General features: G+C 36.8%; 2 protein-coding genes across 2 annotated transcripts in view; one reads left to right on the top strand and one right to left on the bottom strand.

The window, feature by feature from the left end:
- Positions 1–4,491, top strand: part of LOC140231212 (ADAMTS-like protein 3) — a 221,438-nt gene extending 216,947 nt beyond the window's left edge. Inside the window, exons 19-22 of the mRNA XM_072311358.1 lie at positions 879–1,098; positions 2,353–2,532; positions 2,952–3,105; positions 4,026–4,491. Of these exons, the coding sequence (XP_072167459.1) occupies positions 879–1,098; positions 2,353–2,532; positions 2,952–3,105; positions 4,026–4,135 (664 nt within the window). The 3' untranslated portion in view covers positions 4,136–4,491. The remainder of the gene's footprint in view (positions 1–878; positions 1,099–2,352; positions 2,533–2,951; positions 3,106–4,025) is intronic.
- Positions 4,492–13,500: 9,009 nt separating this feature from the next.
- On the bottom strand, positions 13,501–20,528 carry LOC140230789 (gamma-secretase subunit Aph-1-like). The gene is made up of 7 exons (XM_072310929.1): positions 20,427–20,528; positions 19,179–19,293; positions 18,313–18,456; positions 17,282–17,391; positions 16,032–16,154; positions 14,985–15,112; positions 13,501–13,905 (listed from the first exon to the last, which is right to left on the bottom strand). The coding sequence occupies exons 2-7, from the start codon at positions 19,289–19,291 to the stop codon at positions 13,750–13,752; spliced, it is 774 nt and encodes a 257-aa protein (XP_072167030.1). The 5' UTR covers positions 19,292–19,293; positions 20,427–20,528; the 3' UTR covers positions 13,501–13,749.
- Positions 20,529–26,714: the final 6,186 nt, after the last annotated feature.

Raw genomic sequence — 26,714 nt, 5'->3', positions numbered from 1 at the left:
CCTAAAGACAGGTGCAACTGATCCTGTAATTTTTTTTTTTGTCTTCCAAAAACATTATATATTTATAAAGCTTTCTTGTCAAGACTGGCATTCACCATAAAAGTCAAATGCTATTAACTTAAAGAGGAAATCCAGTCCAAATATAAGATAGTCTGACAAAAAGGAGTAAAATCTTACGAGTTCAAAGGTAAAAATTTGACTGAAATCGGATGAAAAATAAGGAAGTTATGACATTTTGAAGTTTTTCTTATTACTGCAAAACAGTTCTTGTACAGTGGATATGAATATGCAAATGAGTGAGCTAACCATGTCATACCCTCACAATTTTACATTGATCATGTACGAAAAAAATGATGAAAATTCAATGTTTCTGTCATTGAAGTCTGAAACATGATGTTATTCCTGGTTGAAAACCTTCAGAATAGTGATCAGTTAGATAAATTTGAGCCTCGGGCATAATTGCGTTTGATTGAAAACCTTGAAATTTCAAAATTTTTTTGTACAAACTTCTGTACATATGGTAAGTTGTGAGGGAATGACATGCTCACTTTGCTCTTTGCATATTCATATTAACTGTTCAAGAACTGTTTCCCCCTAATAGAGCAAAACTTCAAAATGTCATAACTTCCTCATTTTTTCATCTGATTTCGATCAGAATTATACTGTTGAACTCATAATTTACTCTTTCCTAACAGACTAACTTACATTTGGACTGGCTTTCCCTTCCCAAGTTCATATCCAATTCATATGTATTAGAGGTCTGTTTTCTCCCACACAAAATTGTATGCATATGCGCAGTGTGTGATGAAGGTTTGGGTACATGGTGTTGCCTAAAGATTGATATAAAGTAAATTGCTAATTCCCACATATATTTGCAGGTGGCACATAGGCGAGTGGGGCCCTTGCTCGGCCACCTGTGGGGGCGGGCTACAGCTGAGGGAGGTCACATGTCAGTTCACAAATCTGGTCGGCCGCACGAGGCTCCGTGGTAACGGCAACTGCCGCAACGATTTGAGCCTCGGGGAAGAGCCGGCGATGAGCAGAGAGTGCAACACACAGGCCTGTGAAGACCACTGGATGGCTGAGGAGTGGTCAGAGGTAGGATGACTCCCAAAATCAAAATTCCTTCACGAGAGCTCCTCTTTATTACAGGTGTACCTCCACCAAAGCTGGAGATTATGCTTTCATGCCTCTTCCTATTAAAATGAAATACAAGTGTAAGTATACAAATGATGCACAGGATAGAGTGTGTTAGTGAAGGTGCGGCGCGCTCGAGAGTATTGACAATGGTGCGACATGCACGAGGCGCAGCCGAGTGCATGTCGCACCATGTAGTTTGCAATACTAACAGCATTATTCACGTACCTTTGTGGGTCAATACCAGTCAGCTACATGTAGCACTCGCTCAAAAGTCAAGATGTCCGAAGATGTTCGTCCCAAACATTTACGCACGTCGCACTCGGAAATCCCGCACAGAAGTACTGTACGTACGTACGTATAAGAGTATACGTACGCCACATACTTTTATGCACAAGAAAGGCCGCCGGCTGTTGTGGCAGCCCGCGGCCCGAACTAGAAGTTGTTTACAGGATTGACAGCGCGTATAATAGCGCGTGACGCACTTGTAACAACTGATTGAGTGCGCACTGCTAGTGTAAACATTGTGACGTACGTCAGGCCAGGGAGGTGGAAGAGAGACTCTTCTTAGTGCATACCTGAAGAAATTAATGCACGCACATGTGACTCATTTCAGCGCTTCCAATTGCCTACATTCTTGAACCCATTTTATAAATTGTTATGATGAATTTTGTGAAATTAGGAAATGTAACTCAATTGGCGAACTGAAGTGTACATAAAAGAGGGATGGTAGAAGTAGGAGGGGGTGATCACATAAGAATGAGAGCTGTCTGAGCTCAACTAAAGAATCAGGTGAGAAATGGAATGAATGAACACATTGGAATAGAGAAAGAATAAAGGTCATAAAACTGAACAAGAGGAAAGGTATCTGGAGCAATGGTCGTAGTGGTGACAACTGAACATCATTAACGTAACTGAATTAATGTCAAACTGTAACGCAGTGCTGAAAAGCAAACTAATGCAAATTAAATAAAGGTCTAGACAGACAACAAAAAGAGTGTAGACAAAAAAGATATCCAGCAAAGTAAACAACAACAAAATAACGGTCCTACACTAGCAATGAATGGTCAAATTTATGATGAAAATATACAATGCCGACCCATGGAAGGACTTGATGAATAACATTTCTTGCTGACGGTATGCCACAATGGCACTCTTGTTCCCTTCCACATCATCCATTTTACCATCATCCCTTTCTCTGCTTTTCCCCTGCAGTGCTCCGGTGAGTGTGTGGGCGTGAGGAGGGCCATCCAGACGAGGCGTGTCTTCTGTCAGAGCCCCGCCCTAGAACCCCTACCGGAGGAGCGGTGCATGTCATCTTTCCGGCCGCTGGAGGAACAGGTGTGCGATAACCCAGACTGCCGGCCCAAGTGGCTCGTCACCAAGTGGAGTAGTGTGAGTATCAGGCATCTGGCTTTACAGAGCATTTAATTTTCCTTCAATAATCATTAGACGCTTATGAAAAGAAAAGTCTACAAATATGCAAACTGAATTTCATTGTTGTTGTTGTTGTTGTTGTTTGTTGTTGTTTGTTTGTTTGTTTGTTTGTTTGTTTTTTGGGGGGGCTATATTTTAATGATCTGATTTTTGTATCACAATTCATGCTTTTGAACCTGTTGAGGACGGGCTGATTTTGCTACAGCACGCATTTCCCATAGACACCTGCCTGAATAGGCCTGTTTTCGGGACTCGTCCTCAGTGGGTTAAACTGATTTTGTGATAAGCAATCTGAGTGAGAAAAACTGTCTTTTCCATCAATGAATGTAATTTTTTATTGCTTGTATATTTTTTGTCTTTTGTTTTTCCTAATCCAGTGCTCTGCATCATGCGGCGCCAGTGCAGTACAGACGCGCAAGATTCGCTGCGTGGCGACGGGGACGAGGAACAGAATGGACAGCTCAATATGTGCCTCAGTGTTGAGAGAGCCTCCCGTCATGAAAAAGTGTGGACTGGATCCGTGCCCCAATGGTATGAGCATTGAGATGGTGTGAAGACTCCTCATTTTGGTTTGCCTTTTGTCCCGTTTCAAACTACTAATATGAAAACCAGAAAAGTTCAGTCTGGTATGTAATTGTGGCAGTGTGATTATAGTTAATCTTCCTAATGCAGAAAACGAAGCTGTTAATAGCTGATTTTTATATTTTAGCATTATCTTAAATGTTAGCATTATCATCTTTCATTATCATCTTTATCAGTGTTATTATTGTACTATATGATATTATTATTACCATTACATTACAGTAGCAGTAGTAGTAGTAGTAGTAAGTGTCATCATTATTTAATCATACTTCATCATTAGTATCATCCTGTTTGTTTGTGCTCCTATTGATATCCTTATCATCTTTATTGTCATTTACACAACTTTTATATAGTGAATGTTAATAAGGCAGGAATCATGCCTGGATGGACGTACATTGTATATGGGGGGGGGGGGGGGAGATTGCTTTAGTCTTTCATTGGGGGATAGAACAATTAATGATGTGATTATTATTTGACTTTCACCACCAATAATTCACCAAGTCTGCAGTAGCAAAGCAGTGTCACAGGTACATGGGTCACATTTCTGTAAATACTTGAATTTGTATGAGGGATTTGACACATGTAACTTGCATTCACTTGGCCTCTGAATGAAGGATTAGAGTCAAGAGTAGTCATATAGATGGGACTAAAGAGTGTCAAGTTTGTCACAGTGACCTGTTTAGGTTTTCAGTTATAGTAAATTATTTTCAAATGCTTAAATTTTTGTCTGTCTATGCCCACCCTGATGTACAGAGTGGGCATAGAAATAAACCCCTGAAGTGCCAATTCTGTTCTTTCACCTTTTCTTTTCAATCGTTCTGTATAAGATAATTATGCATTTCTTGTTCTTTTTTCTATCTGTCTTACAGCCCCATGTGTAGACGAAGGAGCCTACTGCAGTCTTGTTCACAGACTCCAAATGTGCAACAATCCCAGCTACCAGCGTCGGTGCTGCAATACATGCTTGTCCTATGGCTGAGGTGTCATCCCCATTTTTCCTGAAGATTTCAACGACAAGAAAATAAAAAAAAAAATGTTACTATCATCATGTTTTAGTGTGTTATTACCACTCAAAAATAAATTGTCTTCTGTTTCTCCAGTGTCCTTTGAGATTGTGGATTATTTGCTCAAAATTTGTAGAATTCTAATCATTCTCTGTGTTATCCACCCTTTCTTATAGGACCGGGATTATCTCCCATGTCTGCCTTGATATTATTTAGATACTTCCCATCCACTCCAGAAAGTTGAACTTATTGGCCTAAATTCATGAAGGTAGCTTAAATCTGTGAATTCTGCAAATATGAATTGCATGTAACTGCATGTGACGCAAAACATGCATACCAACAAACATACGATAAAGAATGCATACCAACACGTGCATCCATCACATCAATGGAATTGAATTGAATCGAATGCATGTGCAAGGTACATGTATGCCTATTTCATTGCTTGGTTTGGTCCACAGACTAGATTTAAAGCATGGAGTTTTAGTTAGACTACCTTTGTGAATTCAGTCCAATGGCCTGAATTTACAAGGGTGGTTTAAACCTGCATGGTTTAAACCTAGACCATGGTACAAATTTAGACCATGGTCTAAAATAAGCGTGGAATGGGTGTACCTTTGACATGTGCGTATCAATGCGCGTTTCTTACTGGACGTTTCTTGGCGTACGCAATCTGTCAATCGTATTTACGCGGAAGATATTTGCATAAACCATATTTGTCAATTTGGGCCATTGTGTCCCAGAGTTGCCTTCTGACATATCAGTGTATAGCCTTTCCCACTATTTCGCCAAGTTCCAAGAGTGGGGCCACACTACGAACCATGAATTGCATAGAAATCAACCGCAGACGTATTGTTCTGTGGTATATGCTGATGTGACACTGGTAATACACATACAAAATTTACACTGTTTGGATGTGGAACATATGACGCAGGAAAGATAGGGAGATGTTTGTCTATGTGTGGAAGCTAGTGATAGTTATTTATGTGTACATTGCAACAGTACTTGATGTGATAGCTGTGATGTTAGTTTGGCATGGCAGAGAAGAAATCATGGTAACAATACATTAATTTTCCTCTCTTTTTTTTTTTCTGTAACTCTCCATAGATTACGCCAAATGCCATCATTTTTATCGTACCATCACTTTCATTTGTTTATTTATGTGTCCACAGCATGGTTTTCTCATAATCATCAGCAGGTCTACCTGTAATTTATGTCAATTCTGTTTTCCATTGTTACAAATATTATCACATGGTGATGTACAGTGTATGTGGCCGCAGATAAACACAGACATGTACGAGTACAAAGTTCATGCTCATATAGTACAAAATACGTGCCATAGAACATCTGACTTTTCCTAGCTACATTTTGTATGTATAAAAGTGTCTCTGGTACGCATAGGAACTAAAAAACTAAGATGTGACATTGGACCATTACACTCTTGTTTCTGCTGCTCCCTGGTGCTTTGTGTTGCGTTATTGCCTTATGTAAATGTCAGTTATATCTTATGCATTTACAATATGATCCAGCCCGGGCGTCACTGAGCTTTAGACAACACCAGTTTATACAAAAAGATGCACAGATATGAAGTGCATTTGTTGGAATGGAGTGCACCAGGCACCTTGGCACTATATAAGCATACAAGGTGTAGTAGTCTAGTGTATTTAAAACAGTTCCAAATTTATCCATAATTTTCCTGGTGCACAAAGTAAACCTGTGCATCATCTGTTTTATAGAATATTAGAATTAAAGCAATTTTACCATTTCAAAAGAGAAAATGACTGGATTCATGGCACTAATTAACCAGAGTCATAATATATTGTAGTGGACACATGGGATTTTGACCAGCTGCATGATATCAATTGGGTAAAGGGAAGTACTTCAACTTAACACATTTGACTCTCGACGAATCAGATTGCAGAGATAACTTTGACCATTCTATGACTATAAAAGTGTGCCTTAAGTGTCCGACTATCCTTTGCTGAGCAACAAGTCTTATTGCCACAGGAATTTGGATGGTGTGTGGTACTGGGTAAAGTTGGGATCCGAAGAAACGATTGCTGTTTTTGTCAAGGATTCAGTTTTTTTCTTGTGCGAGTGTTAATGCATCTCTGTGATAATGTGAATATATAAACATCTCCATTATATATTTATCTGCTCCATTTCTTCCATAACTTTTTTTTTTGTTGGTCATAGCAACATTGTATTCGTGTAGGGTGCAGTCTTGTACATGTACATATCGGATACATAGACATGAAGGTTATCACACATCACTGGCACCACACAGTGGGCTCTTGATGTGACGTTTACTGTGTCTTGCTTTTGTTGTTTTATTGAGGCAAAGTGAGATTGTGAACTGTGTGTGTGTGTTTGTGGATGCACACCATATATGAACTACACTTTGCCATCATGATCAGTATCTTGTGGTGTTGAGTACTGTGGTGAATAGCACAAATTGTGGTGAGCTTTATAATGACTTGTGATAAAAGTGACAGCATTGATAGCAATAAATTCTGTGAAAGTAAGCATAGCAATATTGTCCTCATAACAAGTCTTAATGTTCTTGATTTTGACAGTAACAATTTGTGGAAATCAATACACTAGTCGTGAATGTCATTTCTGACTTTTTATTGGCTATTGAATTACACTTGGAAATTTGTGTTGATACATAAGGAAATGACTGGTGATGGAACAAATTCTGTAAACTTATTCTTTTTATCCTTCTTATCTTCAGCTAGTAAAAACTGATCTGCTTTTCTAGGATGTTGGAAAGAAATTAAATGAAACTTAGATGAAAAGCCTCGTTTTCCTCATGACATACCTGATAATCAGGAACATTCATATTAATATTGTTTTGACCACCAGGAATGATGCAGTCAACTAACAGTATATGCCTACAAGACTTGGATATAAACTTGACAGCATGGAAGAATGACAATGTGCCATTACTTAGTTTGAGTAAAGCCAGAAGGACTCTTACACTGCAAAGTGTACTTTAAGCTAATACCCCTATGGCTCTCAACTTTAATATTCAACATAGGATTGATGTAGAGTATGTTCTCACAGGCATTTTCCTCTTACTAACCCAAGACATGAGAACACTGCATTAAATTACTATGTTGAGCACCCTAGATGTGTGTAGTTTTATTAAACTAACTTCTTCCTTCAAGAAAGACACAGCAAATATATAAATGTGACCAGTATATTACAGGGAAATGACAGAATTTTTTTATGTCACTTTTTGTGACAGTTGTACTTTCAACATTTTTTGACAACTTTGCAAAATTACAGGATGTTCTAGCAGACGTTATATGTGATTCTTTTGACGGACCTGTTTTGCACAGGAGAACTTCACCTAATTATAACTAAAAATTGTTGACATCTAAAGTATGCATATTGTACATTATTTTAATTTTCTACAAAATGTGCATGTGCTGACGTGGACATGGGAAGAGGTAGAACCTTAGCTAATTGTATGTATCTGTGTATGACTAATGGTTTAACTCACATTTCTACTGTATCTACAGGTGCTAAAAGCTTTTAAAGATGCTCTTACCGTAAGAGCTACAATTAATCTTCGTAATGATTATAGATGTTTTACATGAAGACGCAGTCTCTCTTTATAGTTTACTGACACACTCATCTTTCGTGAGGCGCCTCGAATGCAAGCCTACATTTTATGCTTTCTCTTCTCGCTTAGCTGAAAGTCCAGTCTGTATTTCTCCTTGGCACGTAGCTATTCAAAGTTGTAGCTTTTAAAGTCGCTGTGTCTTCATGGTCAGTTGACAAGAATTTCTGTCGTAGGCTGTCAGTGAACTACCCTTTTGTCAAATTTTTATGTATTCAAAAACTATGCAGTCATGTAGTTAGGGTATTTTAATAAAAGTCATAGAAAAGACATGTCTATAATGAATATCTGTTTTTGAACTGTACATTTGTATATAATGTTGATTCATGATTTGATGTACGTTGCACTTTGCCCATGGGCAAGTGAGCAAAAATGTTTGTGATGAGCGTCCCATTTCAGTGCCAAACAGATGGGACAGGACAAGATTATAAGCGACTCATGTACGTGTGAATGTTATTTATTGTATGTCAATCTAATTAATCAATGTTTACTTCATAAACCTTCCATGTTCTAATAATGACATCTAACATCCTAATGATAGTTCATGTTTGGAGTTTCTCTTTGATGGATTTGATAATTTATTATATCAGATTACTGCACTTTTTTTTTCTTTTGTGACCATACAGAAGGTTGTGTGAACCTGCCTGAGAATGTTTTTAAGTGTCTGACTTGTTCAAGTGATTGATTGCATACCTTGGAAACAAGATTTGCCAAGATGATGAAGTTTGTCTATTTTTGTGGCTGAAATATTTAATAAAATGGTAATGAACTGGATGTAATGTTGCTTGGATTCATGTGAGTTGTCTTTCAAGAAAAGAAAAAACTGGAGGTGAATGATAACCCGCCCTGCAGGACTGCCTTTTGAGTGTAATGAGATGAGACAGTTCATGATAAATGTGTTTTTGTGTACATTGTACATGTCGTATCCATTAACACATGCCATCACCATGGTTATACACTTCATACCACTATCCATATCAACACTTAAGGTTTATGTGTGTGCTAAATTTCATTGTAAATGTAGATAAATTTTGGAAGTACAGTGCACTTCCGTTACAATGTGCATGGTTGTAACAAAATTTCGTTGCAATGTAGTAAAAACCCGGGTCCCAACATTATCATCACTAATGTAGGCCCTATATGGTGCAAGATTTGCTTACAACGAACAGGGTTTTTGCCAAATTTTGTCACAATGTAGTAAAAATTCAGGTCCTAACATTTTCATCTTTATTACAGTCTATAGTGCAAAATCTGCTTTCAACGAACATGGCAATACACATAGTGAAATTTTCGTCACAACGAAGTCATTTCCAAGCCCCATGACAAAAAAAAAAAAAAAAAAAAATTAAACAATAGAAATGTATTCCATTGTACTGAAATACAGATCACTTTCAAATTGACATAGTGTAACAAACATTTACAGAACATCTTTGCGTGGGCGAACACTTCACATTTTCAGTGGGTTGAAATAGAAATCGCTCTGCATTTGCTCTGTGTAACATTCAATTTCCGAGGAGAACTTGTATTCTTATAATGTGTTCATAAGAAATAAAACGAGGTTCATTATTCTGAAAAATCGAACATGTTAGATTCTCCCCCAACTCCCCACGAGACTCGGCTAGATTCTGGAAGACATCATAGAGACATCATGCCCGGAGATGTCTCCTCATGAGGGAGTCTTGAGTCACCACAAGATAGCCAACTACAATCAACCTTGCTCAAGTCGACCTCACATTAGTATTAAAGTCAAATGTTAAAACTCATCAGTCACTAAAAACAGTGCATGAGCAGTAAATGCCATGTGGTATGCTAATCTTTGTGGATAGCGCCGACAATGTTTCTTGAAATTGTGCACATTTGGCGAGAGTATTTGATGAACTTCTGAATGACTGTTATCACCTTCAAGGTTATGTTTTTGCCAGCATAATCTGCCTATTATTTTGTCTGTCTGTCTGTCTGATAGTAATATTTCATGTAACGAACAGATTTGATGAAATTCGTAGGATACATCCACAATGGTAAATGAAAAGATGTAAATTTTTAATGGTGAATCAGATCGTGACCCACACCATGGGTAGTTTGAAGGGATGCATTCATAGCAGAAGTGAATTTAAAGTCATTTGCTTCAAGCAAGGAAATGCTGGGTGGACATGGCTGAAAACAAAACATAACAAACAATGAAACAACTGTACACTTTTTTGTGTGAATTCCATGGATCTATTTACTATATTACAAAATTATAGACAAAATGCATGATTCTCAAAATTAGTGTTCTTGATCTGCACTCAATAAGAAGCATACTCAAGGACCCTCAACAAATATATTAGGAATAAATAAATCTAAGTATGTGTACATGCAACCAAGGAGTTTGTACCCACAGCATGTGCTTCAAAATACGTGAAACAGAAATCGAGGATTCTGAATGTACCGTACACTTGTGTCAATTGTAAGTGCACATTCTCCAGGCATATCGTAGTCATTCAACAAAGAAAAACCATATTGGCTCCAGCTGTAGTTGAAGAGAATGCACAGTGTTGATTCAATCACTCATGTGGATTATAGGCATAATTTACCATTTGCGGATGAAACAAAAACCCAGCATTAGTGCTTTAAAATAGTTCTAAAATGTGAGTTTGGGATAGAAACAACCACTGTTAAAATTTAAATCCATATAATCAATGTTAAGTATTGTTGAATAGACAAAATGTGAACAATAGTTAAAATCAAAATGTTGCCAGATTAAACCATCTACAGTTATGGTTTAATGAGAAAAATATTTATATCTTCTTATATTTTGGGCTTTATTGCAAAAATTTTATATGGTAGGATGTTTTGTGACACAACAGATCTACACATATGCATCAAAATAACATTTTTGAAATCACTGTTCCCAAAGGTAAACAGGGCCTTTAAGGAATATGTTATGGTTGCATAACAAACAGCTATTCAAAGTAGCAAGTTGCTGTGTATGTTATTCAAAAATCCCTCAGTCGTAGACCACTGTGTCCCGTACATATCACTAGATAACGTCACCATAAGAATGCTGTGAGTGAAAGATGCACCTTGCAGTTTTCCTGTATTTAATAGATTCTACATTTAAAAAAAAAAAAAATTTAAAATCATGCTACACACTATTGCAACAATTTCTCAGTATCCATACCTTGTTCCAAAACTGAACAGACTTAATTCCATTTCAACTGTCATCACAGAATTGTAGCACTGTCAGTGCATGAGGAATGAACTATGAAATGAGAAACATTCAATTAATCCATTTGGTCCATAGTGGTATGTGATACAGAATGCGTGAAAAATGATACAGAAACAGAGAAAAAAGTCACGAATTCCTTGTAAGTACATGGGCATATAAACTGTTTAACAGTAGGTGCAAACACATTTATATTGCACGTCTTTAAAATAAATTTGATGCTTGTCAACTTTTTGAACATCAGTTCTACATCTTCATCTTTTACAGCTGTCAATAATTCAAAATCAATTTTACAAAAAGAGAAAATTTTGCCTCACAGTAAATTTGAAATGCTAAGAAAGCCAAGATATTAAGTCTATAGTTGATTCGAATTAAGGGTGATTCATTTCATTAATGAAAATATTCTTTGTTATTTACTGTGCAATAAAGGAGAGATGTATGATTTGTTTTACATATAAGTATCTTAAAGCATATTTCTTTACATCAAAGTCAGTGTGGCCACTTGCATTCATACATCAGAGATTCTTATGTAAGTCAGAAATAATCTTATCAAAGAAATATTTAAAGAAAAATACATTGACAACAAATTCATATCAAGATACCACACTCCTGTGGCCTGAGACTTTTCATCCCAGCTCAAGTTTGTAGGCTGTCTCATCTCAACCACGTGATGAATGCCCCCTGTTCACTTCATTTCATGCCAGAGTCTTGAAAGAGACTACCTCTCCAGTGACCTATCCAGCCTCTTGGCTTGTATCTACTGGGTTCATGCTGCTCAAAATTAAAGTTAGGATTGAAAAGGAATAGCCTGGGCTACAAACTAATGAATATGAAAATTGAACACCTTTCACATTGGGAAACAGCTCCCACCACTTGAAAACTCTGAAAGCATCTGGAATGATAAAATTTTCATCACAGAATTAATGTACATAATACGCTTCAAAAGCTTTTTCACATTCTAATAAGTTAAGAAAATCATACATGCTATACAAACAAATACCCAGAGAACAAAGCTTATGAGAGATTTCAAAGGAATAGGATCAGTACATTACTGCAACAAAAACATTTAAAATTATTTCCTTGTTTGTGATAAGACCAAGGAGGTTTTATACATGGGAGTTTCAACTGGCTGTAATTATTCAAACAGTTGTCAGATTTCTATTGATGTACAAAAGAATTCCACAGGTGCATTTATACCTTTGAAGATCAATGTTTGACGCCGTCGTCTTGCTGAGCAATCTGAAGATTTATTTTTAACGTTATCATAATGTTGGCCATATTTTGCTTATTTATTTATTAAATGAAATGAAATTTCACTTAATGATAAAGCATGTAAAACAAAAGTCAATTCCACCCAGAAATTAGCGCAAGTGTAAATCAGAGCTGCATCATGTGAAAATGTTTAAAACTGTACCATCCTGAAAAGCTGGTTTTATCACTTTTCTGCTTAATTTCCACAAATGAAACTAATATGGAATAACCTTAAGTATAATTCTTTATTGATAGATATATCAGATTAGTGCCCAGGTATGCCCAGTCGAGTAATTTTCATCTTCATTTCAGCATTTTTTGCTCAATTTCTATTCGCGCATCCTTGTGTTGGTACCACCTACCTCTTATAAGAAGGGATGGGGAAAAGAAATTACCATCACAAAGACATATCTTCCTTTGAAAGTGGCTAGTGATTATGCAATGAGACACGAGTCAAATGTCTTCGTATCTGCACGGCAGATCCTGTTTGGCACATGCTTCAAATATTTTTGAGCGGCGGCTTCAAACATGGGATCAAAGGGAATAACACTGTTGTTACTCCATCTCTTGAACCTCCTTAATAAGACAAAGGCCCTCCCTCTGAAATAGAACTTTATGAAAAGCACACGCCCTATTAAAGTCATCCACTTGATTATCTCATGCAGAGAAGCTGAGCATCAGTAGAAGGCTATGGAGAATGAGGAACAACAGCCAGGGAGAAAAAAGGGACACTAGTCTTGGCTCAATTTTTGACAGATGTACAGTGTAATAGAAGAAGTGAGAAGTAGAAGAAGTGTCATCTTGGCACTGCCAAGTTGCACACACTGCCTTCGGGAACTAAACAATGTACAGACCTTCATTTCAAAAGAGCAGTCAATTGTGGGACACACAACTTGTTGGTTCTGTGGGACCTTGATTTCAACAAACAGCAGCTATGTTTATTAACAGAACACTAAGAAAAGACCACATCTGCTCCAAACTAGTTCTCCATATCATTTTATCAGATATTCTGCCACAAGACTCCTATATAAACTCAAGATATAAAACATATCTAAACAACAAAACACATATATGCACACACAAAAAAAATTTAAATCAAAGTCCTTGCCTGCTTACAATATATGGTCAACAATATTTTCATCTCTGACTATATGACTTTATGGAGGTGTGCCTGTTATCTCGACCAGCTATACCACATGCTTTTTGATGACATTATGTCATGTGGAACTGCATCATGCTGCTTCCATCATGCTGCTTATAAGTTGTGAGGTGCACACCTATTTTCTGATATTCACTTTGCACCTAATATAACTGTCATTACAGTGAGAATCGCAATGCACACTCAAAACAGCTGTTCCATAAAAGGAAAAAAGAATAAAGAGCTAAGCACAGTATGGATCAATGCAATCGTGGTTAAATGCGGGGATTGTCGAAATCTCAGGCCATGGTAGAAAGTTGCAGATGTCGTTTACCTGGACTCCGTCGATATTCGTAGCTGTAGAGCGCTAGAGGGCATAGCGTGATCGCTGAAATGTGCACGCTGCCTTAATACTTCGCAGCGACCCGCCGGCGATGCAGAAAGCAAAGACCGACGTGATGGCAAGTGTGGCATAGGCGACGGGGAGCGTGATGTTGTAATATTGGTCCCTGTTTAGAAGAGTCTGTAACATGCAGACATGGAAAATATATATTGCTGTGTTAGGCGAAGTCTACGACTTGTGTCAATTACTTTAACCTGTTGAGGATGGGCTGATTTTGCTACAACATGCATTTCCCATAGACACTTGACCGAGTATACTCAGGACTCCTCCTCAACGGCTTGAGGTAGTGAGTTATTCATGGTCTACAATGTATTACAATTGTGACTAGCAGCAGTCGCAGATTTGCTCACAATGTTACATCAAAACATCGAAACATGGACACATATATATAACAAAATAGCATAATTATTGATACAATTTCAAAATCATACAATCAAGAAATCATTTACTGTGCATAAGCTAAAACTGATAGAATTCATGAACATGAAAATCTTTACTATAGAGAGACCAGCCATCTTTGATTCAAACACATGAAAATGGATGTATAAAGTTGTTCTGTTGAGTTTTTGTCTTATTTTTCATGATTGTGTGTCATTTTTGGGAGTGTTTATAAATAAATTATTAAAGTGTATCAATGTGTTGCATGCATGATTGGTTTTTATATATTAAGTATATAGCAGTGTATTTAAGTGAGGATGACAGAGCAATGAATAGTTGTGCAAGTGTGTGTGTGTGCATTTGTGTATTTGCTTGTATATGTGCGTATGCATGAGAGTATGTATGTGGGTGTGTGTGTGTGTACATGTACAATGACTTTGTGTATAAGAATATAAACCGTCTGCATGTGTGGCGTGTCTGTGTGTGTTTATGTACAAGTGTATGTGTCCACGTATGACAGTAGACATCACTTGCACTACATTCAGAATGGGATCTCAGATAAAAATATGCTTACTGTAGAATATAATGTACACAATAATTCAGATTGTAAATTCACATTTCTTGACATGAGCTCATAAAGGAACATTTGCATGACAACTAGTGATTTTCTCCATTTACTCCCAGGCAACCAGAATGCAATAAAGCATTCAAGGAAAGTTCATTTGAAATGTGAAAACAAATTTTTTTTATTTATTTTTTTTTTTTTACTGCAAGACATACAAGGTGTTTGATCTGATAATTGATATTCAGAGTGTACTTACTAATTCGGAGACAAGAAAGTGAGATGCTACAACGAGAAGAGCAGCCCAGTAGCGCTTGCTCTCAAAGCTCCAGTAAAAGATGACATTCCACATGACATGAAGGAGGATGAAGCACATGGTCAAGAAGGCTGTGTTAAAAGACAAAAAAACAACGAGTGTTCAAGCTATTGCTGGTTGCTTCTTTAAAGTTTCTGTAGAGTTTCTTTATGTTCATGCTTTCATTGAAGTAAAACAAAGAAAGCCAGTCTGAGAAAAAAAGAAGAGAGTGAGTCTACTACAATTGAACAGCTCTCTTTTTCATGCTTCTAATCTTTAAATTAGATTCAATATATGTGATTTTTTTTTATTATTTCATTTATCTATAGTTTTTTTTTGTTTGTTTGTTTGTTTGTTGTTGTTGTTGTTGTTGTTGTTTTTTTTTTTGGGGGGGGGGGCTTTCATGATGCAGGATCACATTAGATTATGTTAGTAATTACAAAAGCACTAGGAGAGCGTAGATCTGCCAAGCAGTTCCATTTCCACCAAACACTGTACAATATATCCATGCATGTTGAAAATCATCCTGATTTCCCAATGATAAAGAAGCCTTTCTGTTGTGTATCAAGAGTCTATGTCATCAACAACTAGCCCGGCTGCACACTGTGCCTTGGGCATGCTCATTACGTGTACATTGTATATATACACACCTCATGCTTTTACTTCTTCATTTATTGGCCCTATTTGCCAATGATAATCCTTCCAACAACAACAAAAATTAAACAAAAGTACCCTTGATCAAGACAGTTATCTGGATCACAAGCAAGTTTCATCCAAATTAGTTCATAACTTTTTGAGTTACTGTATATTGCAAAGAGACAGACAGACAGACAAACAAACAAACAAACAAATAAACCAATGACAACAAAAGCATAGCCTTCTTCGTGGAGGTAAAGAGACAAGGACACAGCAAACTCAAACTGTGCAGTACACAAGTGTACTCTGTAGTGTCGGTCCGCTGGCATCGACATGGACACCATTTGAGGCTGATGACACTACGTTATTACTTACCAGACGTGAGGAGGAAATCCTGGGGGGTATTGTGGATACCAACGGTGCCCGGTCCCTTGGAGTCGGCCAGGACGTTGATGAAGGAGAAAATGCCACTCATCACTCCAAACCCGAGACCAGCAACTGAGAAGAGATATGGAGATGTCAGTCACGAGGTTAGTGGTTCGAGTCCCCGAGCTGTAGCATCTATGCCCCAAGGCAACACACTTTATCCTCATAGCCTAGTTCTTTGGAGGGGGACTCAATCCTAAAAGGGGCTGGGGGGAGGGGGGGGGGGGTAGAATCCAACCCCCAAAACATTTCACCCTGTAACTCTGGAATGCGAGAAGGCCTCCTCATGAGGCTTCTCAACTGTCTTTGTTCTTTGTCTTTGTCTTCGTCTTTGTCTTCATCTTCGTTTTTGTCTTTGTTCTTTGTTCTTTGTCTCGCGCAACTTTTGAGACCACATTTGCAATGTCAGTGCATACTTTTACGAACCCATGTCCATTTTTGCAAATGCATTTCACCCCCAAAACAGGCATAATTTTGTGATTTTGTGTATATGAAAAGCAGTGTTATGTCATGAAAACTCATAAAAAACGGATTATTTTCACTATTAATCACTTTGATCGATTACATTTATGCTAATTATGGTACATGTAGAAAAGTGGTTTGTGACAATTTCCAATAAAAAAACAAAGAAAAACCAAAACTAAGAAACAAAGACATACATAAGACAGTAAAAGAACAATAAAATACATAAGAATTGAAATGACTTAAATTGGAAGTTTTTATGATGTACAATTATTAGATATTTTAAAACAGATATAGAAACCAAAAAAGTAGACTTCCAATGCTTTTAATTAGAATAAAATAAGATCTTGAGCTTAATTTGCAAAATTAATTAATTAGAATTAGAAACTGATTATTTCAAAAATCTGAAGACACAATATTGTTGATAAAGACATGGGTGTCATGCATGGCAAATTTTGTAGCGTTCACACCACTGATCGCACCACTGATGGCCGAGATCTCGAGTGGGGGGGGAGGGGGGGGGGGGGCGTAGCCAAATAAGCCTGGCCTGATTAAGGGCTTTCTAAAGCCATCAGTCCTGTGGTGGTCTTGTAAAACAAATCTTTTTTCATATACTAATTGAATCACATCAGATCTTTGCCATATCAGAATTGTTTATCTCATCACCCTCATTTAGCATTCTTCTTTACTAGCCCCGTCAGTAATAAGCAGCGAATGCCAATGCAATCTGTCCTTACCATAGGCATAGCCATGCCTAGCCTTATCCGAAGTGCTAGTGCCACCGTTGCCATGCTGTGATTGTTCCGGAGATGTCTGGTTGAACTGTTGGAGCCCATCTTCAGCTTTCCTGCATAAGGGAAGTAAACATGCCAACTTCCTTTCAACGTCAGCTGTCAGGTGAACATGTACCACAGCACTTAGTTAGAAGGTCACATACACAGGTGCCAGTATAGTAAACAATCAAAATGCTCAGTTTTTGTATTTTTCTATTAACCAGTCTCATATGTGCTTGCAAACTATTCTTTAATGAGTAGATACATTCATCCCATGTATTTCTTGCAGACACAATAGTCAACAACTATTCATTTCTAAACCTTTTGTTTCCCCCATTATTTTCGGAATAGGTTGCAATTTAAAAAACAAACAAACAAACAAAAACATCTCCATGACAAGCATCTTGACTTTATAACATAATGCATCAAGAGCTGCCAATCATAAATTAATCTGTATTTGTACAAAACCTATCATGCTGCTGCTGGCAAGTCAACTTTGTGATTCATGTAATTAAGGAGTGCCTTACAAGGGAAATTGCCAACCAGGTCAAGTCTAATATAATGGATTAAGTGTAACATCTGTTTTATTGATTAAATTGTCACAATATCTGGAGATAACATTAAAATATCCCAAATGTATTACTTAGGCTTCATGTGCGAGCTTTCCCAATTCATGCCAAAACCACCCATCAAGTACAAAACCTTGGAATTCACTGAAACTTGTAGATCTTAGCAGTAAGAAATTAATTCAATACCATTAATTTATCTCCTCTGATTTGATTGTTGGAACATTCTCAAGACACCTGAAGAACAGAGGTGCAGTTAAAGTAGATTATTTAAAATGCAGTATGGTTACTTTGATATTTGATGACTGGTGTGCACCATATCTATTATCTGAACTTGACCATTCATTGATGCTTTGCTAATCATACTATATGAGGGTTACACCCATCAACTGAGCTGTGCTATCAAAATGATTTTTGCAAAGAGCTAACCTGAGCAGCTTGTAGTACAGGAAGCGGAAGAGCTCTTGGAAGAAGATAGAGAATGTGAGACCGAAGGCAACCTTGTCTCTTAGAGGCACCACTGCAAACCAAAGGATGGATGACGTCAGGAGTGACACCAACCAGAAGAACATCCTGGACGAAGAGAGACATTAAAACACTTTGCACGCTTTGGCAAACAAAATGTGGTAGTGTATGGTGTGTGGTCAATGGCTGAGCTGCACAATCTATGCTATGAGGTGATGTCTGACTTTGAATAATTGGTGTTATACATTGTACATATTATATGGGATTTTATCTGTAAACATATACAGGTTTGTCAGCACACCTAACTTAATAACGCAACAAGACACATCCCCAACTCTCGGTCTGACTGCATACTATTGCACAAACTCTGTTTGACCTGACCACACCTACAGCATGAAGTACCATCAGTGGTCATTCTTGTACACTCTTCAGGACTTCACAGTTCAAACACTAAATACTTTTAACCCATCGAGGATGGGCTGATTTTGCTACAACATGCATTTCCCATAGACCCCTGCCAGAGTATACTCGGAACTCGTCCTCAATGGGTTAAATCACTAGTATATATCTCATTTTCTCATTAAAGGGAGCTGTCACGTCCAACAGCAAGTACTGTTCCACATGGAAGTCAACTAAAGGTTTCAACATATAAATGGAAACAAACTTCAATGAAAATGAAGCTACAGTACTTGCACAACTGACAACTGATATCCAAATATTACATAAAGGTATCAGCTTTGCGGGGCCTTCTTTCTTTTGCTGTGATAATCAAGGACAATCAGAGCAAAAGAAAGAAGAAGAAGAAAAAGAAGAGGAAAGAATGTACTCACCCTGCCATCATCACAATAATGCGCAGAGGTTCCTTGGCGATAGTGAAAATGAAGAGAGACACAGCTGGACCATAGGCGATGAACATGGCCCCAAAAAGCTGCATCAAAGTCATGACTAGTGAAAAAGATGACAATAATGATCATTTCATACATACACATATTTTGATAATTGAAATGTGTTGTTAAAATGCTTTCGTATCCATGTAGAGATCTCACATTCTGGAAACCCAAACTGCACCAAAATCACAGGATATACTATAATAGCTTATTTCAAATTGCTCACATAAATTTGAACCAAATCCGTCATCAAGAAGCATTGATGTCTTCACTCAAAATACTCACTCACCTAAGTGATTGCTGCAGATTCTGAAAATGAAGTTAACCATCTGATACTATGCAATATATCTTTCAAGTTCAAAAAAAAAAAAGAAGATTTATGGCAAGATGACTACAGTCAGGTGAGAAATAATAATAATAATAATAATGATAATAATTGACAGTTCTTATACAGCGCACAACCATGACAACACAAAGTGATATTGTCCCTATGCGCTCAAAAAATGAAAATAGTACAATTCCTAAAATAAACATGGCAACAGACACACACACACTGGCACTTTTAACCGATTTCTTAAAACTTTTTTCTTTCAACTTGCAACAATCATTGCACACTGATTTTAGCTCTTGCGTCGAGTCACAGCACAGTATTACTAAACTACATTACTTGTGTGTCACACATCATTAGATGGCTAACTTCACTTAAGTTTTAGATTGTGCAGGCAGCGTATGTTGTGATCTCTCGCAAAGAGTGAGTTTAAAGCGACATGAATACGATGATTGAAAGTCAACATTGTTTTGTGGCTTTCCGACACCCAACGCCGACTTGGTTCGCTTTCACATGAACTGATGAAGAGTTGAAAATGCATTGTAAGTAGTGAGATACAGAATAGATCTATCACCAACACACAAACACACACACACACACACACAACCTAACACTTGTAAAGTAAGCACTCGCCCTCCGCATTGCTGATCATCTCTCGTGTTGCGCATTGCGTTGATCAATTGCAGCACAACTTTGTCCGACATCCATTACTATGAGTGGGACTGTGAAATCTTCAGACGTCTACTACACACAATCAATCAACGCAATGCTAATGTGTATGATTATTGATACCCGTCCTACCACTAAACTATTCTCCAAAACACGAGAAGTGAACACAATTCAAGTACAATGTACATACTTACTGACGTAATTTCAGCTGTGCGAATGGGATTAGTAATAGAATGCAGTACGCCTAGTTGAATGATTATTTGAGAGCAATACTTCACCACATCATTTGCGACACAAAACACAGGAAGTAAAATAATGCCATGGTCCACCACTGAGGAGTGCTGCCCTCAACGTGCGTGCCTTTTGATGCGTTGTTGACGTGAACTTCGGAGGGTGGTCGATCAGTGATTTTTTTTTTTTTTTTTCCCCAGAAGATGTTGTTACTAAGTATTACATTTTTGTTGAGAAAAATAACCAAAGAGAGTTGTTACTTCCTTTAGTCAGGTGATCCGCAGGCAAAGTGTAAGAATCGATCAAACCTTTGGATCAACAAGTGTCACCATGAACAAAACAAACAAACAAACAAACAAACAAATTGATTTTTTTCTTCATGACTTATCTAATAATTTTCTGCTTATAATATACTATATGTAGGAAGTAATTTCTTTGTCGAGTGACAGTTTGTTAAATTACAAACAACTATAAAGGGAGATTGAACATTGTGGACACAATCAATGTATAGGAAGTAATTTCTTTGTCAAGAGTTTGTTAAATTACAAACAATAAGGGAGATTGAACATTGTGGACACAATCAATGTATAGGAAGTAATTTCTTTGTCGAGTGACAGTTTGTTAAATTACAAACAATTATAAAGGGAGATTGTTGTGGACACAATCAATGGTATTTTAATTTGCATACAAATTTTCACAACATTATAATTCTTTGGTGTACATATTCTGAAATGGTGAATTGTGACCTTCAAGTTCTCTCAAAACGTTTTGTATAAAGGCCTAACCGACAATTTTGATTCATTAAAAAAATAACTCTTTTAGTGATGTTGTATACTATCTAGAACAATTATTCTCTCACACATCTCCCAAGAGATCAAGTGAATGCACTGTAAAAAGACGCTGTATAGCCATTGCATGAATAAAAGGATAATGGGTGATCCTCAAAAATTGTCAAGGTCTTGCATCAGTATGTGACAACTTTCAGCAAAAATGGACAATTAAAATAAAGCATATTGTATGATGTGCTTATACATGTATTGTACTGTAAAAGTAGAAATTTGGCAGATTGGAAATTTTCAATATGCATTTTGCACGACATGACACTTGAGCAAATAACAAAGCGTGCAAATATATTTGCTTGTGATATGTTATACAAGTAGTACAGGTGTATATCTTATGATATCTATCTTAGATTCTACAGAGTTAATACATGCAATATTCATTTAACCCAACTGGGTGTTAAAAATCACTCACACAAAAATTTCCACTTATACATTATTCTAAATACATGTACAATGTACATGTATTTATTGTATCATCATGCATGAATCTTATTTCACTCGGGTTCCCACATTTTTTGGAGTTGAGGTCAGAGAATTTTTTTCTAATCACCATGGCAAAATGAATACATGCATGCATGCATGTAATGTGTGTACGAATATATGCATTTCTCCGACTCTTCTGTATTTCTTCTTATTTTTATTTTTATTTTTTTTACAGATTATATATATAGTAGGCCCTATACGGTATAACAATATACTCTGTATGACTACATAAGCTCATATAAAACTGAGCACTGTTAGCCATATTGCAGTTCACACTATTTCATAAGGTTACTCAGAGAACACACACACACACACACACACACACACACACACAGACATATTAATGTATTTTATCATGCATCATATATAGAAATAACATGCAAATATGAAATATGCGTAAAAGAATAAATATATGACATATATATATATATATATATATATATATATATATGTGTGTGTGTGTGTATATAATATATATATATATGTCATATATTTATTCTTACTATAGTATATGTGTATATATATATATATATAATGATAATAATAACAATAATAATAAATTACAAGACTGCTTATGAAGATGTGTGTGTGTGTGTGCATCAAATCCTTACAATGGTCTTATTTTTACTTTGTTGCAACCAGAATCTCGTTTTAAATGTATTCATTTTAATGGGAGTACACTGTACTATCAGTAACATATCAGTAAAAGTTTGAGAAAAATATTGGACTATCTGTTCAGAAGATTACTATAGTTTATGATGTCACATGTGTAGAACAATGTGAGGAAAATTCAAAAAGGGGAAAAAATATCAAGCATCAAGATCAAGAGACGTAGCAGAGAAGTAACAATGTTGTTGTTTGCTTTGCTCAGATACATTGTACCTTTATTCTTAAAACCACAAAATTTAAATCTTGCTTTGTACAAAATGACAGTCACAAATCGCTTTGTACATTCAGTTTCACTGACATTATGAAGTTGCAAACGAATTGCTAGCTTTACCGATTACACGGTAAAAAGTACAACAATCATTGTATGAAGAGCATAATCTACGTACTATTGTACATATAACTCACAATGTACAAATCATCAAACTCACAACATACCGATTGTCATCTGGAAACTGAACACATGAACAAAATGTATTTGCTATTTTTGTTCTGTTTTGTCTTCTGTCACATGTGAAAATGGAACTTTCTGTGCTTTTTATCAGAGATTTTGAGAGTAAAAATTACTCTATAGATGATTAAGTCTCATATACAATTAGGTCAAGATAAAGCACCATATCCGTATCGAGCTTCTTCTTCTTTTTCTTCATTCTACACCAAAGATTAGTGTGTTCAAGATTTGAAAAAGAAGAAACCCCAGGGTCTAGCATCCACCTGATAAGCATCACAATTTACCTTCATTTCATGGAACTTTACTTGAGGCAAACTATTTCAAAGAAAATTGAGATATGGGGCTTGCTGCACGCCCCATGGGCATAACACTCCTCATCTAGGGTATTTGGGCTCTGCAAAAGGGCCCTATGGGCAATTGCCCACCATTTGTAAATGCTATGAACCCCCTCTCATATTGATAACTCCTGTCAAGTTTGGTCAAAATTTCAGTTGCCAGTTTTCTAAGAAGATGAAAATGTGAAAACAAAAGTTTAAAGGGACTGTACAGTACTGGTTGAGGTGGGGATTCATGTTTTGAACATTCATAAGTAAGATAATGAAAAGCCTCTTATGAAATATGAAAGAGCATGCAATTTTAAGAAGGATTCAACGTTTATTTGATGAAAATTGGTTTTCAAATGGCTGAGATATCCAAAAAAGTGCTAATAATAAAAGGCAACATGCCACAACTTTATTAGGATCTCTTTGTTTCACCTTGTTTTTGGATATCTCAGCCATTTCAAAACCGATTTTCATCGAATAAACTTTTGATACCCCTTAGAACTGCATGCTCTTTGACATCTCATAGAGTGATTTCTGAATATCTCGCAAAGCTTTAAAAGCTAAATCCTCACCTCGACCAGAACTGTACACACCCTTTAATACGCATGATGGACCATCACAGTACAGTAGCTCACTTGAGCCATTCACCTCAGGTGAGCTAAAAATATAAACTTGAGTTTCTGGTCAGTCTCCCTACATGTATGTGCAGCCAATGACTCTGATCTGTTCTATTTGAACTGAATGAGTTGTTACCATTTACTCCACAATACTGCCTGCAAAACATACTGTTCTTAACCTTTCCTCCTGGTCTATGACTTTCCAAAACATGAAGCCCAACATCCTTGCTAGGCTACCCATGACTCACCATTCTACTGGGTCTTTCACTTCAACCCTGGAGTTATCACACAAAACATCACCATCTATGCATTTCATCTTGAACTTTCAACCCTGACCTCAAGACTATATTGAGTACAAGTTCAAATCCTCTCATTGCAAGCTTATGAGTCTTGTTCCCACTGAACGTTGGGCTTTTCTCTTCTGCCTGCACCACATTGAGCGGAGATTAAAGTTGGTCAAAATGTCCAACTGTGACGCACATGCGTAAAAATTTCAGCAGTTAACTTTCTTGCTAAATGATTGTGAGTTCATAAATGGCTTGTGATATTGCAGACGTAAATCATAATCATCTATCATCTTTGCAGACAAGTTCAGTCACTGTAAAGATCAGGCTACTGAAGGATTACTGACTGTTAAGCATCCCTCATTTGTCTTGGCAGAGACAATAAATAAATTATAAACAAATGAATATATAAAATTCAATCATTTTGCTGACCACTCTGTGCTTTGTAGTCACATCTCCTTGAATCAGTAAGCACATAACATGCTCAATCCATGATTGTGTGAATAACCAGAAGAAAACAGGGGCAAGTTTTATACTATTCATGATGTTCACTATCTGATACAGTGTACACATATAGACAAACATCATTTAAAAAACAACAAAAAAACAACAATTGATTACTATATTGTCTTAAATACCTACTGTACATAACAATTATTTCAGTAAGGGTCATGAACACTGCAAACTTTACTGCAGGTAGTGGAATGGTACATGTAAGTACAATGCACATATCCAGTTCATTGTTACATAAATGAACTCCTTATGAAATGTTGTACATTTTGTACTTGTACAACTCTACTACCAGCATGCCTTGTCACTGCTGTGTCCTAAATTACCACGCTGGGGTATAACATTATGAGAAAAAGTCTGAAAATAGCCAACTGACATTTCTTTATCACAGCTGGATATACATTGTACATACGGTGGACTCCCGTTATAACGAAGTCCTCGGGACCAGCAGTTTTCTTTTGTTATATAGAAATTTTATTAATATAAACGAACAAATGAACAATACAAAATATAGAGCGAATAATGTTGCGGCCTAAATTCTTACTTCGTTGTAACAGGAATTTCGCTATAACCGAGTTCGTTATAACGGGAGTACACTGTATTATGCTTATAATAGACTCTTTTCAATTTCCACAACGGCAGGTCTCAAAAAGAATAAAGGAATATGATTGGCCATAAATTACAAGATATCATATTTTCTGGACACAGTTGGGGTGAAAGCCAGTAAGAAAGCTTATAATTTGCACATGTATACAAAGAGCCCCCCCCCCCCCCCAAAAAAAAAAAAAAAAAAAGAAAAAAAAGTTCCTGGTACATTTATAAAAATTCAGTTGCTGGAACCTGCCTTTTATGCACATTACATCTTGGAATGCATTTTGACCAATATGTTATTGTACCAAAGAATGAATGTGTACATGGTCAACATCACCATTACTGGTGTGAAGTTTTCCCCAAAGTAGAGACAAAAATATGTGTCAAGAACATCTCAAAATTTTGCGCAATAATGATGATGAACACAAACTTCAACAGCAACCATAAAAACAGAAATGTGGCTAAGGTGACCAGTCTGCCTCCACTATATCACATTTATCTCCTTATAGGTCTACAGTACATCTTGACAACATGAGATGACAGTTTTATGGGATTGGCAAGAAATTGCAATGACATATTTGAAAGTTTTACAACACAACCCCAAAACATGTTGAGTACAAATGTACATGTAGTTAATATAAATTCTTTTAATCAAGTTTCATTTGACATTTGACCCTTGACTTTGGATCCCATGGCCCATTCCTCCTCCTCCTCCTCCTCCTCCTCCTCCTCCTCCTCCTCCTCCTCCTCCTCCTCCTCCTCCTCCTCCTCCTCCTCCTTCTTCTTCTTCTACTACAGAAACATTGGCACTAGGTTGGCCTACTGCAGGCATATACCAAGTTGAATTTCTATGTTTGTACATACATTTCATATGTTGGGAGAAAATAGTGAAATTTCAGCATTAAATAGTGTAATTTTGGCCTTTTAAACTTACCTTTGACCCTCGACCCCACGCCACAAAACTTCCCAATAGAATTACTGTCGGGCAATGAATGTACTATGTACTATTAACAATGGACAGACAACCTGAAAACATAATGCCTCTGGTGACACTTTGTAGTGGAAGTATACAAAGCAAGTTTTTGCTGTGCTCCCTGCCTGCTAAAGGGACAAGATCTACAGTTGAAACTCTGTACTAAGAGACTGAATGTAAAGAAATGGATCATATACATGTAAATACGTAGAGTGCTATTCCACAACATGGTTGAGTCGATAATGTAATGAATAGAGGAAAATCACATGAACAAAATGCCTCAACCCAAGAATTGTTAAGTTTTCATTGGTTTCACAAGCAGTGATATTGGTTGAAACCACACATCCACAAAAAATTACAATACTATTTGGCAAGCTATTCTCTCCCCCACCCCCTCAAAAAAAAAAAAAAAAAAAAAAAAAAAAAAAAAAAAATCCCCCTTGAAAAGTAATCATATTGATGCCAAGGATCCAAGGATACAACTCATCTCTTTTGATTTCCTATCAACACA

The sequence above is a fragment of the Diadema setosum genome, chromosome 7 (genome assembly GCF_964275005.1).
Source record: "Diadema setosum chromosome 7, eeDiaSeto1, whole genome shotgun sequence".
NCBI lineage: Eukaryota > Metazoa > Echinodermata > Echinoidea > Diadematoida > Diadematidae > Diadema > Diadema setosum.
Note: the sequence above shows the minus strand (reverse complement) of the source record. Positions and strands in the feature narration are given on the sequence as shown.

Excerpts from the sequence above, each read along its gene's own strand:
- LOC140230789 (XM_072310929.1), bottom strand. The coding sequence starts at position 19,291 with ATGACTTTGATGCAGCTTTTTGGGGCCATGTTCATCGCCTATGGTCCA. Across the intron at positions 15,113-16,031 it reads GGATTTCCTCCTCACGTCTG|CCTTCTTGACCATGTGCTTC; the intron begins GTAAGTAATAAC and ends CTTTTAACACAG. Across the intron at positions 13,906-14,984 it reads ACTTTCTTGTCTCCGAATTA|ACTCTTCTAAACAGGGACCA; the intron begins GTAAGTACACTC and ends TGCATGTTACAG.